We start from the raw sequence: 15000 nt of genomic DNA, 5'->3' as shown, positions 1-15000 counted from the left end.
TTAAAGCCTGATCCTCACTGACCCGAGGGGAAAAATACAAAGGGGTCTACAAAAGAGTCTTGAGCCCCACCTCAAGCTGTCAGTCATTTATTAGGAAAAATGGTGGAGTTTAAGACAATAAATGTAACATAAGGGGCTTAGTATTTGATCTGTACTCCCCCCCCCCCAAAGAAAAACTTTTAAAGTCTCGCTTCAGAGTCCTCGGGGTATTGGCAGGGAATTGTAAGTGAGAATTCTCACTGTTCAGGAAGGTCCACCTATGCCTCTTTATTTTTTATTCTTACCTCCAGCCGGTAGGAATAAATATTTATGCTCCGCCATAATAACCCACATCCCATAGAACCCAACTGGCCTTAATTAGAAATATTTCCATATTTCTCATAAAAAAAGAAGGTGATGTTTTTGATTTACTCATGTGAGATAAAACTACACAGAACATACACAGATTAACTACACTGTTTCCAAAGGCCAGTAAATGAGTTATAGCCGCACTGCATGCTTCATATCAAGGACCTGGTGGTGTTCCCCAGGGATCTGTACTCGGCCCTTTGCTTAGTTAGTCTGTGTTGGACGTCATAGGGGCTCGACTGTAGCGAGGGTGGTAGGTTTGAAGGAGGAAGGGGCCACTCTCTGATTGCTTAGTTGGACTGGACAGGGGCCGATCTGCCCCCAGACAGCCTGGCTGACCTTGTGCCCTCTCCACCTCTCAATGAGACAGAAATATGATCCACATTTGATCTGTCTTCCTGTTTCGTGGGGTGGTGTGCTTGCAGCACACCTCGCTGTCAGAAGTCAAGACTGTGTTTATGAACTGAGACCCAGGCTGATATAGAATCTGTGTCATATGCTATTTGCCTACTGGTCAGATCACATTGTTAGGAGTAGTTAAGCTGAAATGCTGATCGCCTGGTGAAAGGGCACTAAAGAGAATGTGCCCATCAGTCTAGAAATAGCCTGATTAGAAATCTTCAAATATTATTTATTTTTAGTCTGCACTCTCACATAAGGAGCCAGTCGAAATGCCATAGATGAATTCTCACAGCTGTCGCTGATGAGTGTCCCAGATGTGCTTCCTAGTCGCTTTGGAGAGTGTCTCGCTAATTTTAAATTCCACTTAGAACTCACTCAGTAAGTTTACCCTGGAGGGAATGATTCAGAGCCAGTGTTGTACCCACATCACCAGTCCAAATGCCTTTGAATCGAGACCGGGTTTTTGCGGTCAGTAAGAGGTTCTTCATGCTCTTCACTGGAACTAGGGCGGCCAGCAAAGCTTCAGTGAGGCTCCCTGGTAATGTGTGAGGACAGCGAGGCAGGGGTGCTACTGAATGAAATAGTATCAAATAAAAACAGTCAGAGGTTATTTGCTGCCCAGAGGAGTTTAGTGTTTCACAGAAGACTCGAGCTGGGCAAGACATTCATCATGGTGGCAAATCAGACAGTGTCTTCACTTTAAAATGCCCTTTAATGTCAGCACCAAGCAAGGATTTTAGCTTGAGGGATGTTTTATGATTGAGGACTCCGAGCCCAGGCCTCTCTTCCCGCATGTCTCACGGCTTCAGGGGAATACTGCTGTTCCTCACCGGCTGAGTATGGGAGAGGGCTAATCGAGGCAAAGGATTGAGCCCAATACTCAAATATTTCCATGTAGATTAGCTATGTACAAGGGATTGTTCAGGGTGAAGACTGTATACTACGGCTAATGCTGTGCTGTATGTAGGTGTATTTATGTATGCGTTAGCCGTAGTGTGTATACTGAAGCTTAATTGTCCCATTCAAAGCTTAAACTGATTATACTGCAGGGGCTGTGTAAAGTTTGATTTTATCAAGCCATCAATTTCAGCTGGCTGTGCACCATAAACAGTGCATCAAAAAGAGTGTGGCGTAGCCTAACACCAGTTTTACACAACTTCACCTCAAAGCTCTTCAGCTGTCCTCATAAACCTAGAACATGTTCTCTTCGAGGACATATTTCCCGTGGCCGAACAAGACTGTCAGCACCACAGCCGTGACTGGCGACTTAAAGTTTGCTGGGTTTTTAGCGCACAATAGGGGAGGATTTATCGGAGCGAGTGGGACTTACCTTTACTCAAGAGCTCCCCGGGCTGGCTCGGACTCAGATAATAGCAGGGATTTATCCTGGAGCCCGTCAGGCCGTGGAGGTTGTGTATAATTGTGGATTATCAGTAGAATTCCTGGGCTTTGCGCTGATGGAAGTGGGCCTCGCCGAGGTATAAATAACCCTTGGCTGCCAGGACGCAGACAACGCACAGGCTCGACCTGCCTCTGGCTGGAGACCTCGGACTGGAAAAGATTTTCCAAAACATTAAGTTTAAGCACTGTGTACTCGTGTGGATGCGTGTGTGTGTGTGTGGGGGGGGGGGGGGGGCATGTTGAAACAACATGTTTTTTTTATTTTCACGCACTTTTATCATTGAGAGGCGCTCAAAGGAGAAATGACGATTGTTTCTATTGTGCATTGGTACGGGAGCCTGGTTTATGCTTCTGTGGATTGTTTTTCAAATATCTTTCCCTCAGCCGATCCACTCCTGACAATGTGCCATTGTCTCCACATTGTCAGATTTACTGGTAGCTGTTGAAGTGGTCGCTTTCTGAGACTCGGGGTGGGGGAAAGGCAGTAGACATCAAAGTGACAAGAGTGGGCCACATTTGCCAATTACCCCTCTCCCCCCATCCAAAACTAAAAATTAGAGCATTAACAGAATTCTCCCCCCCCCCCCCAAAACCCCCTTCTGCCTCCCTTCCCTCTTGTGTTCTCATATGATGCAAGGCTTTGGGTGCCAGGCTGCCCGTCTTATGCCTAGTTGCCCATGATCGCGTCTCTCCCAAGAAACCAGGGCAGACTTGCTGGAGTCTGGCTAAAACTTTCCTGGCTCCTCCAAGACATCCCTGAATTCCTGCCCATCTCCTTATCTGGGAGTGCTCACGATAGAACATTTCAACGGTGTGTTTAGACCCCCTCCTCCTTGATTAATTGCACCTTAATTAAGACGTAGTTATTCATAATGGTAAAGTATGGCTTAAGACCTTTTACAAGGGCTGCTTTTTTTGCTTTTTGGGGGGGGAAGTAATCAGGCAAGCATTTTTCGGTCTTTAATAACATTCCCACAGTTAACTCCTGTCTTTGCCTTGATCTAGTGAAATGGTCAGAGAGTTGTTTTGTTGCTGTGGTCTTTTTTCTACCCCTCCTCCCCCTCCTCCTCCCTGAGTAATTGCATGTGTGTAGGGCTTTGTCATCAAAGCCCCGTCTCCGAATCCCCTGACCCTGCTGAAACCGAGCCGAAGCAACTCGAGGCGTTAAACACACACGCACACACACACACAAACGTCTTGTGTAAGAGGATTCGCTACGTGATTTACATTTTGATTTCCATGAATGTCTGTCCCCCTCCACACCTAGTCAACACAACACCCAATGACAACACTACTGTTTCTGGCCATGTGAATTCAATCAGGAGTGGCCGCTCTGCTGGGGCTTGCTCTGTCTTGGATTATGGGCTGTCTCCTCTTGCCACAGTCCCCTGATGAACTTGAGAAAAGGCAGGGACATGGAGCAGACTCCCGCTACAGCAGCATGCCAATATCAGCCAAGTAGAACATTTTACCCATCAGCCACCACATCTACAGTCATTGTGGGGAACTCAGAGATGATGTATGTCACTGATACTTCGAAAAAAAACATCTGTTGTTTTGAGATCCACTTTGATAAAATGTCAAATATTTCAAGGCATCATATTTCATTTCAGTGACTAATGTTGTTAGTTTTTCTAATTGTCGGTCAAATTATAATAGGTCACATAGGTAAAACAATGAAATACTTTATAGTAATAAACATTGTAGAAGGGAAACTCAAAAGTATTGTAAGAGAAACAGAACAGTCACTAACTGTTTTACTCAATGTTTTGTAGGACCTTAACCCTCACTAAGCACTTCAAGGTCTTGACTGGGAATCAGTCCTCTGATTCTTGTTTTAGTGCGATGAGGGCCCAGATAGTACAGTGACTGAAATGGACCGGTTCTGGCCAGAGCGTGTTCTGGAGCCAGCGTCTCTGTAGGGAGTAGGCTTTGCTCTGAGTTTTTGTTTCCGAGGCAGAAGCCGTCCCCTCAGGCAGCGTGCCCACTGGTAAACCGATACAGGTTTGTGGGCACACAGGACCCGATTACCACTAGTCGCTCAATTTGAGAACAGCATGGCTTTATTTAGCGTAATGTAATTATGCAGTTAGCCGTGGAGCTGCTTGCTTAGAGATGGAGAGGGGACCCTTGAGAAGTGCCGCTGAAGTACAACACTACACACAATGTGTAGGAAACACACACCCCTTCTCCTCCACCACCTCAATGTTTTTTGTCATAGTCAATAAATTCACTGAACAAAACTATAACGGCAACATGTCAGATCTTGCTCCCATGTTGTCACTGAACTGTAATAATAGATCATGTAATGTCTCCATGCTCCAGGCTGAAAAAGTAAATTCCTCTCACATTCTGAGTACAAATTCATATCTGTGGCCATAGCTCCACTGTCTAACTGGAGTTGTTCCATGTTGCATTTAGATCTTTGTTCAGTTTGTATTGCATTTAGACTCTCCGCCATGTCAGCCCCCGTGGACTAACCCAACCTTATATGACACCACACACTGACAAGTCAGCATTTTATGGTTTGCTAACTAGACAAGTCGTCCGCGTAACGATATGTAAAATCATAAACATTTCATGGGTTGTATACTCCCCTTTTCAGCACTTCACTAGCCCTCGCCCTGGCCCTCCCTCTGTGCTTAACGCTGCTGCCCTCTGTGGTTCTCGCTGCACTGTCAGGAGACAATACTTTTCAATCAGCGGGGCGGGGGACTTTTTGTTTGACACAGCATGCTGTTGTTTGCTGAGCTTTCCGTCTCGTGGCCCTAGCTGTCTGGACCACATTTAGGAAGGAGTCTCCTGGAAATTGAGGAGTTGATGGTACTCAGGGGGGCATCCTGTCACAAGCGGGCGTTTCGGAAAAGCAGGCGATGGGAGCATTAGTCATTGCCATACCCCGGGGTATGTTTTGACCAAGACTGCCGCAGACAGACATATTTACATATTTACTCTGTGAAGTCAACTCCTGGAAATCTTACAATGACAGCTGGAGGAGGCACCTGTTGCTCAATGCTAATTAAATAGTTTATCCTCTTTGTTTTGCTGACTAAACCCGTTTGTAAACATTGTCATCTACAGTGACTCTCGCACCACAGCAAGCATGTGAAAGGAAGTGCTCAAACCACAGATGACTCAGTGATCTGTTAGTCTGGTGTCTTTGGTCATCATAACTGACTGGTATGTTATGTGCCTGTGTATACAACATTGAATGGCAAAACCCCTCCATGGATCACTATTCAGTGGCTGAGCTTGTGAGCTGACTGTGGACCCACAGTGCTTGTTGACTATCCATATTATTTTGCTCTGCAGTATTCAGCTCTTGTACCAGGAGAAACAGTTACATTTGTCCCCCGTGCTTCGTATCTTGAACAAATTGACAAACATCAAAGCTTTGTGTTGTCAGCTTGGGATATCTGTTTCCAGGGAATGATGATGTTTTGGTTGCCCATGTACCATTTGTCAAGGTGCTACATATATGGCAGAAGATCTTTAACTATGTGTGTTACTGTGTGTGAGGACATTGTGGGATAGCTTTCTTATGGGATAACCCAGAAAGAGTTTGGAAGCTTTATGCATTCGTCGTTCTATGTATATCTGATTTTTACTAAGCACAGCTGTGGAACATTCATTTTCCTTCCTTTTTAAAAAATTTAATTTAGTTTTCATTTCGTTGTTTGGGTTTCTTTCTCCTTTCATTTGATGAATCTTTCATCATTCTCATAGTTTATGTAACAGGACCCCTTGGTCAGGTCTCTGGCCACTGGCCTGGATGTTTGTCAAAGAGGATTTTCAGAAGTATGTGGTCCACAAGCATGGCTTAGGAGCCTAAGCGTTACAAAACGGGCCAATTATTTCAGTTCCACCGATGTCAGAGGAATTTTTGGGGACTAATCTGGCTAAAAAACAGTGAATACATTAGACACACACACAAACACACACACACACACACACACAGGCCAGGGGCGCACACACACACACACACACACAGAAACACACACGCAAGTAACACAAACGTAGGGGTGCGCACACACACACACTCATTCACACAGTTGATTAAAAACAAAAAAACATACACTCTCTCACACATCCATGCGATCCCAGACATCCACCCACAGACACACATATCCAAAGGAATACGTTTCTCCTATCCGCTTGGCCAGACATATTTTAATTAGGGGATCCTTTTACTTCAAGGTCCCCAGAGAGAAATCAGACAGCATTGATCCCCTTCAATCAGCCAGTGGTCCTCTTAAAAGAGATGTTATTATGACCTTCTGGAGAGATGTACTGTGGCCAGTAATGATTAGCAGGTGAATAGAAGAAATGCACTGTGATTATTCACACTGTGCTGTATACATCAACACAGGATCATTTGAATGAGTCGTGCAGACTTTGCCAAAGTGTTTTTTTTTTTTCTCTTTCTGTTTTGTTTGGTGAGCTAGATTGTTTGGCAGGGCTACAAAGCAGACTGGAGGGAACAAACACAGTAAAACAACAGCTCCAGACGTGCAATGGGTCAAGCCCTCCTCCACCATATGGTGTCCGGATTCCCAGGTTTACTGTGAAAGCCAGGCATCATGCGCTAGACATGCCAGGGAATGTGTACAGGATGCGTTTATTAAGACATCCAAACACACATGCATGCATACTCATATATACACAGACAAGTGCACATTTATGCACACAAACATACACACACACACACACACACACACCCTTTCAAACACACATAGATACTCACACACACAAAGAGAGAGTGAGGGAGAGCGTTTGTGGAGGACTTCAGAAGCTCCAAATAATGATAAGTCTCTCTTTTGGTTCTTTTAACACGTCCAGCTCTATGGGCTATGAACCTGCGAGCTTCAGTAAACAACACAATATTACACTCACACCCAAACCCCAAGAGCGGATGTGCATTCCCACAAGCGTCTGTTGGCACGACAGCGACATGACTAATCTCCGATCCTCAGAGCAGGTCAATTCTGTATGTATTAGACTATGTACTTCCCCTATTTGCGTGACTGAGGTCTGTATTCCATTTGTTTTTAAGAGCTCTTTGCTTACAAGATTTTTGCCACCACAGATTCCGGTAAGAAAAAGAAAAGAAAAAAAAACGCTTTTCCGCGGCGAAACTTTGTTCTGATAATGAGAAGCGTTTCTCCCGTTACATTTTGAATGCGGCCCAAGCTCATTTAAAGGGCCTGCCAGCTTTCTTTCTTTCTTTCTTTTGGCTTTAATAGCCATCTGTTTTGGGATGTTTTTGGAGAGATTCACACACTTCTCTCTCCTCATGTGTTTCCCCCCTCACACCCGGCTCTCTTTAAGTCAATTATGAATGTGTTGGTAAGGTGATACGTGCACTCACATGCCCTTGGTTAATGCATAGCGCTGGCATTGGGTTAGGGCTCGTTATCGTTTTATGCACCATCCGATTGATGAGCCCAGCGCTATAAAAGCAAACAATACATGCAGCACACCCGACACACCATGGATCCTCTTCTCTATCCTCTCTCTCACACTCTCATTTGCTCTCCTCTCTCCGATTTGCTCAGCATCTTCTCTCTCTCTCGCTCTCTCTCTCTATCACTCTCCCTTCTTTCTTTATTACTCTATGTTTACGTCTCACCTATACTTCTCTTCTTTTCCCAGCATGTGAGAAGGATGTCCAGAGGGTATGCGCCAACTCCCTTGAGGAGCACCTCCAGCCGTTCAAGGACAAAATGGAGGCCTTCGTCGTCACCGGTGAGTCCAAAAACAAACAGGAAATGAGATCTGGATCCTCGGCTCTCTGTGCTGGCTACTGCCAAGGCGGCTGGGTGGGAGGATGGGAGGGGAGGGGAGGGGAGGTTGACATGTCTCAGTGGAGTCCAAGAGGGGCTTGGGATGGATTGGGGGGTTGAAAATTGCGGCGTGTCACCTAAAACCTCTCTGCAGCCCCTGCTTGGGGCTGTTTGATCCCCAGCGAGAGGGGCCACAGGGGTAGGGGTGGAGGTGGGGGGTCGGAGGTAAGTGAAGGGGTTGAGGGTGGAGGGGGGGCCAGAAGGGGGTTGTTGTGAAGCCAGGAACCAGGCAGACGGTGGATTATGTGTTTACAGTCGCCAAGACGCCCGGTGCGTTCCACAGAGACTCGCCCCCTCCACAGTCCACCCTCAGCCCCATCTCCACCATCATGACCACGTTTGCCAGACAAAATGCAACCACCCCCACACACACACACACACACACACACACACACACACACACTCACACACACACACACACCATCCTAAACAAGCCTGACATTCTTCTCTCCACCAGTCCCAATCAACCAATCAATCAATCAATCATTCAGTCATTCAATCAGTCAAGCCCTCATGCAGAAGTCATGATATGGTCAAAAGGTCCCTTTCCTTCCATTCACAAACAACTCCCTTTTAAGCAGATATCTGACACAACATATGAGGAATAATCCTGTCTCTGAATTGTGTCTGTGCAAATTCGCACTTCTCATTTCCACTGTTCATTTTAATGAGTGAAACCACAGCCCCTTAGAATCGCTCTGCTTTGTATTATTGTATTAGGACCAGGCTTCCCTGCCCGGTCACCTTATCTGGCCCTCGCGTTGAACCATACTCGAAGCACTGCCATCTTCAAACTGTAATTGGCCCCATGAGTGCATGAACTCCCTCTTCCTCTCACTGCGCTGTTCCCCTTCAGGCCAGGCCGTGGGGCAACTGTATGTGCTGACAGAGGGCTGACTGTAACGGGTGCAGTAGGAGGGGATCACATTCCCCTAAACACGCTTCATGTAGTCAGGCCCGCAGTAAAGCTGGCAGGACATCCCTGGCTGAGGTCTCGTAAAGGCAAGCCACTCTCAGTGGGACGCTGCTGGGGACCACCGGAGCAGGGCACTCTCGGTGCCTCTCCTAGTGACCCCCGTGTACACACACACACACACACACACACACACAGACACAGACACACAGACGTGCATACATACATACATATACATATACATATATATATACATATACATATACAACACACACACAGCCCTATCATAACCCCCAGCCCTCCCACCTCAGTGTTAACCCTAACCCTGACATCACTTTTACCCTCAGAGAAGTCTGATCTTTCAGTCTGAATTGTTAAGTGAACAGGCAGCCTTAAGCCCATAGTCCTCACATGTCTCTGTTGCTTGTGAGACAAAGAGTAGGGGTCATCTGTGGCCAAACTGTCTCAGAAAATCTTCTAGTAGTAGAATTTTAGATTTCTGTACTCTCATTGCTGAACATTTTCAAAACTAGAATGAGATATGAGTTTGCAAAAGAAACTAAACAAAAAAAAATATCACAATACAAAAGAAGACATCCAGAAAGCAGAGTACTTCAGATCAAAGTGATTTGACAAGCATTTTCCTCTGAAATCGTTTGTTTCTGAAGGCTCCCTGTTTCCCCTGTGAGCTGCTCTGGTCTGTCTGGTCAGCCCGTGCACACAGGTATGCACATTCCCTGGGCTAAGAGAGCTAAATTGGCTAACCTTGTCACTGCCAGAAAACCATAGCTCCTGGTGCATTCTTCCAGGAAGACGTCTGATATGAAAGCTGTCTGATATGGAGTCCCTGCAGCCAGAAGCTAAAAAAATTAGCCCTGACCTCCTCTGCCAGCACTGCAAGGTCCTTTATCTGGCCAAAGTCGCAGTGACACATGAAAACGCTCACCTCGGATGAGGACAGCTTGGTCTCTTGCTGCTCACACACGTACGTGCTTAACTGGCTTTGGCCGAAACCAAAAAAATAAAGGGTGGATGTCCAAAAACAAAAAAGTTTCTCATTCCGCAAAGCAAATGAGATGGCATCCATATGTCGTCGACCTGAGGTGATAAATGATGACAGGACAGCTTAATTTATCTCGGCCTCTCTGGAGATGTTCCGGCAGTGGAAGTTCAAACAGCTACAGCAGGCATTCAGCTTGTCCCGGAGGTCTTGAGCGGGCAATGAGAGGGAAATCTGTTGCATTATTCAAATAGTTTTTCTTTTTCAAGCACGTTTTCGCGTTTATGTTTATGCCTGGCACTAATCTGGACATAATTACTGAACATTAGGACGGTCTAAAAAGTACGATGGTTGCCACTGGCTACAGAAGAAAAAAAAAGCGGCCCTAGTTAACAAAAACACATCTTGCACATGAACGTTCCACCAGGCGATACTTATAAACCTCACTTTATAAACAGAATTCCTCCCACAGTTCGCCGTGGCTTTTGAAGCCGGCCGCGGACCCTGAGCTGACATTCCCCTTGTCTGGGGCTCCGAGACGACTCCATGGCTTCAGTGTACACAACACACGACACCACGGCGCTCTCGCGGGGCCAGAGATTGTGCAGGCTTCATAGGAAAATCCTGATGTTCTCAAAACCACACAGAGATGCACACAAACAGTTCTCTCTCACACACACACATACATACACACACACACACACACACACACACACACATACACACATGAACAGGTACACTGGCTTTCTGTCAGGGTATTTTCAAAACCACACACTGCCACACACACACAAAGATTAACAGGTACACTGGCTTTGTGTCAGGGCGTTTTCAAAACCACACACAGACACACACACACACACAGATGAACAGGTACACTGGCTTTCTCTTAGGGTGTGGGAGCGCTGGGAACACCTTGTGAGAACGCTGATGTGTATTGCAGTTCAGGAAGGGAGCAGCGGGTTCACTCTCAGGTGCGTCAGGTGTGGCACCCTGGGGGGGCGACGTGCGGAATGACACAGCTGTCCCTGGGAACGGGTGGAGTGGATGCCCCCCCACTCCATCAACTGCTCAAACTTACACGGCCCACCTGGGAAGCCCCACAAGTATGGGAGTGCTTCCATAAATCTCCACTTCTCTGTAGGTCCTGATGGGTCACAGCCCTCTGCGTGTGTATCTGTGGGGGGGGGGGGGGGGTTGATGGAGAAGTCACACAAGTATATATTAGGTTCTGCTTAAACACCACAAAAGGCTTCTCACTGGTGGCCATGGGGGTGCCTGGGTACAGTTATGCTGTATGTGTGTGTGTGTGTGTGTGTGTGAAGGTGGGGATCTGGGCTCATTGAGTGTGTCTGCGGCGGTGGGTGACCCATAACTCATGTGTGAGGGCTTTACAGCCACGGCTCTGGCGACGGCCCCTGCTCGCGGCGGGAGCCGCAGGTGAACTCGAACGACCCGCGTGCCGGCCCTTAAAGCGCGCTGTGATCTGACAAGCTCTTTACATCTCCCTGAGCTCATTGATCCGTCATTCTGTGGTCCATTATTCTAAAGAGCCGCTCGCCCACCGACCCACTACCCACTCCCTCCAGCTCCTCTCTCACCTTCCCTCTCTTCTGTCCTTAAAGGCCCCTGTGCCTTTCTTCTCCTTTTCCACTCTTGCCCTGTCACTCTCTCTCTCTCTCTCTCTCTCTCTCTCTCTCTCTCTCTCTCTCTCTCTCTCTCTCTCTCTCTCTCTCTTTCACCCTCTTGGTCTCTCTCTCTGTCTCTCACCCTCTTGTTCTCTCTCTCTCACACACTCTTTCTCCCCGTTTCTGCTTTTCCCATTTAAGATACACTGCATACAGCAGAGGACTAGAGTTTTCGAGGCCATGTTCGCAAGACGAGTCTTAGGCCCAATCCCATTTCTAATCTCCACCCATACCCTTACCCCTACCCCTTTGCCCTCGCTTTTTCAAACGGAGGGGTAGCCGAAGGGGTTTAAACTCTAGCCTTACGAATTGGGATAGCCCTTCAACACTTACGTACGTCATCAGTAAGCTGCATCAGCTGTTACGTTACCGGAGAGCGACAGCTGTCACTCACCAGACATAAACAAACATGGCACCTGCAGCTGTTATTTACACAATGCAACATTTCATCAAACAAGTTTTAAAATCATGAATTACAAAGAAAATTTGTAATTTGTCATTTGTGTGATGCTTTCCCTGCTGTTTCCGACATTTTTAAATGGACTCCCGCGATGTTTCTTCTTTAATGATCACGGGTTCGCAATGCATTGAGGGAAATCAGTCTACCCCTCCGTTTGAAGTGTGCCCTCGGAAAATCTCCGTTTGGAGGGGTAGAAAGCCCTTCCCCTCTCCCCTACCCCTCTGTCTTAACGTGAATTGGGACAGCCCTACCCCTCCACATGAACGCGCAAAACGGAGGGGAAGGGGAAAGACGAAGGGGTATGGGGAGAAATGGGATTCAGCCTTAGTCTTCATACTCAAAAGACCCTGTACACTCCAGTTAGTGTTTTGACCCCTTGTTTGTGTCGTTTGACCCCTTGTTTGTGTCGTTTTGACCCCTTGTTTGTGTCGTTTGACCCCTTGATGAGGTCGTTTCATCAGATGACTGAACTGATTTCCATTTATATCATTACCTTTCAAGGTCTGGATTTTTGGGCAATTTATCCGAGTTTTCGAGTCAAAACGTTCCTTTTTCAGGGGTAAGTTGGGTCCGTAAGCAAACGGTGGTGTCTGCTTATTGTTACTGACTGGCATAATATGAAAGGCAAAGAGGCTTCCAGGACCACTTAATCATCATGTCCACATTAATACCCCACTAATCCACTGCAGGTAATGAATCAATTAATTAAATTACTTAGATTATTTTTTGAGGACACTTAAAGCAACATTAATAAATAATACATCAAACCTGTACTTTCTCCAACCTTTTTAATCTCTGTAAGCCCTGCATCAAAACTGTATCAATCTCTTGTTGCGGAGCCTTGTGTGTTTAGTGAAGGCTCTGCAGATGCCAATATATCTTTGTGGTGATTTGCCAGCGAGATGTTAGCACAAGCTTCGCGCTGAGGAGCACTTCAGATCTGGATCACAACAACTTGTTCTGGTTTGGGATTCACCTCATTAGTTTTTCTTGAATTCAAAGGAGTCGCAACATTAAGTACCCTCTTAGGATAGTCCCATCGCTTAGTCTATGCCCCGATTGAAGTAACTATACTGTGTTTCTAGCCTTGTCTTTTCAACCAAATGCTTTGGGTTTCAATTAACACTTTATTTGGGGTGTGCAGAAGACTAACATGATACCGTCATTACCATGACAACATGACACCTGTACCATGAACTTCAGGAAGTCTTTATGAATATTTATGATTGTTGTCATTGAGTGTCATTCGGTCATTTTTTATTTTTTTTATGCAAAGTTGATGTTTGGGATGTGTTTGTTATGAACCCCTGACATTAACCAAGACAGCATAACCTGTCAATAGGCAGGAACGTTGCTAGGAGTTGAAACCATTCAGGCCCAGACCTTTTGGAAAATGTTTTAAATTCTGGCAGCTAAATGCACAATTTTCACGCAGTTTGAGGCAGAAAAAGAAAGCCTATTTGGGGTGGTGCTAGGTCCAAGCTATTGGGCAGAAGCCCTGGATATTTGCCTTCATGTAATTCTTGCTTCACTTCGTTCCCTTTGACCTTGCTCTTGCCCAAAAGGTCAAGCACGTTGACAGTATGGGGCAGTGATGCTAGCTACCATACCCAAACAACATGGGGAAGGTAACCTACCAGCCAGCAGGACAGGTTTGGGGCTACGGACAAAACATCCAGGGCTTTAGGGCTCTCTCTCTCTCTCTCTCACACGCACGCACGCACGCACGCACGCACGCACGCACGCACGCACGCACGCACGCACGCACACACACACACACACACACACACACACACACACACACACACACACACACACACACACACACACACACACACACACACACACACACACACACACACACACACACACACACACACACACATACACATACACTCACACACACACACATACACAAATACATACACATACACTCACACACACACTGTAAAAAGACAGGGATTGACAACAAGGGGAAGGTAACCTACTAGCAAGCAGGACAGGTTTGGGGCTATTGACAAAATATCCAGGGCTTCAGCCTAATAGCCCGGTATTAATCACGCCTCAACCTGACCTCAACTACAGTGCTACAATTTCGATCACTTATTAAGTGTAATTACACTGTTTTTATTTTAACAGTGTCAGGAATCATTTCTTTGACCTCAACTACAGTAACACAATTTGGATTTATCCACTGCAAAATTAAATCATCTGAAACAGAAAAGGACATATAGTCTTAAAAAACACAGCCCTTAACATATACTGCGTGTCAATAAATTACCAACTGAAATAAAAAAAATAATGCTTCATCGCGCTCTAGGTCTACTCTAGGCTACATGCTCAACCAATGCAGGGTTCCCACTGCCATAGAAATCCTAGAAAAGTCATGGGGTTTCAAAATCCCATTTTCCAGACCTGGAAAAGTCATGAAATTCTGGAAATCAGTTGAAAGTTTTGGAAAAGTCATGTCAATTTTGTTTTATACAATTTCTGTTTACAGGTCTATTCAAATGAATTATGTTATGGATAAGGTTTCGAGAGTGAATTTCTGCAGCGTGATACAGTATTAACTTGAATTGGCAAAACCTTACTAGCCCATTGGAAAAGGAATGAGAACTCTCACACACACACTTGTTTAATTATCATTCAAAATGTTCATTCAACAAGGTCATCTTTGCATTAACGACAACAGTCATAAACATTCATAAAGACTTCATCCCGTCATGACAGGTGTCATGTCATGGTTATGTTGGTGTCATGTCAGTCTTATGGACAGTCCTTAAAAATAAAGTGTTACCAAACTTTTATATATCTGGCTCCAGACAAATAGTAAATTACTCAATATTTTTTTGGGAGAGTAAGGTTTTGAGAATATTAAACATCTAAGCGTGTTTCCCATGGGGTAAGTGGCGTGTGTAGCCTAGCTGGTATTGTAGCGCTGTGCAATT

General features: G+C 45.8%; 1 protein-coding gene across 1 annotated transcript in view; it reads left to right on the top strand.

Moving 5' to 3' along the window:
* Window positions 1-15000, top strand: part of LOC308374669 (formin) — a gene marked incomplete at both ends in the record, with an annotated part of 74479 nt that overhangs the window by 48873 nt on the left and 10606 nt on the right. Inside the window, one exon of the mRNA XM_080850551.1 lies at window positions 7804-7896. Coding sequence (XP_080706677.1) covers window positions 7804-7896 — 93 coding nt within the window. The remainder of the gene's footprint in view (window positions 1-7803; window positions 7897-15000) is intronic.

Source organism: Sprattus sprattus (assembly GCF_963457725.1).
Source record: "Sprattus sprattus genome assembly, chromosome: 13".
NCBI classification, from domain to species: domain Eukaryota; kingdom Metazoa; phylum Chordata; class Actinopteri; order Clupeiformes; family Clupeidae; genus Sprattus; species Sprattus sprattus.
The sequence above is the reverse complement of the archived record's forward strand: the minus strand, read 5'-3'. Positions and strand labels throughout refer to the sequence as shown.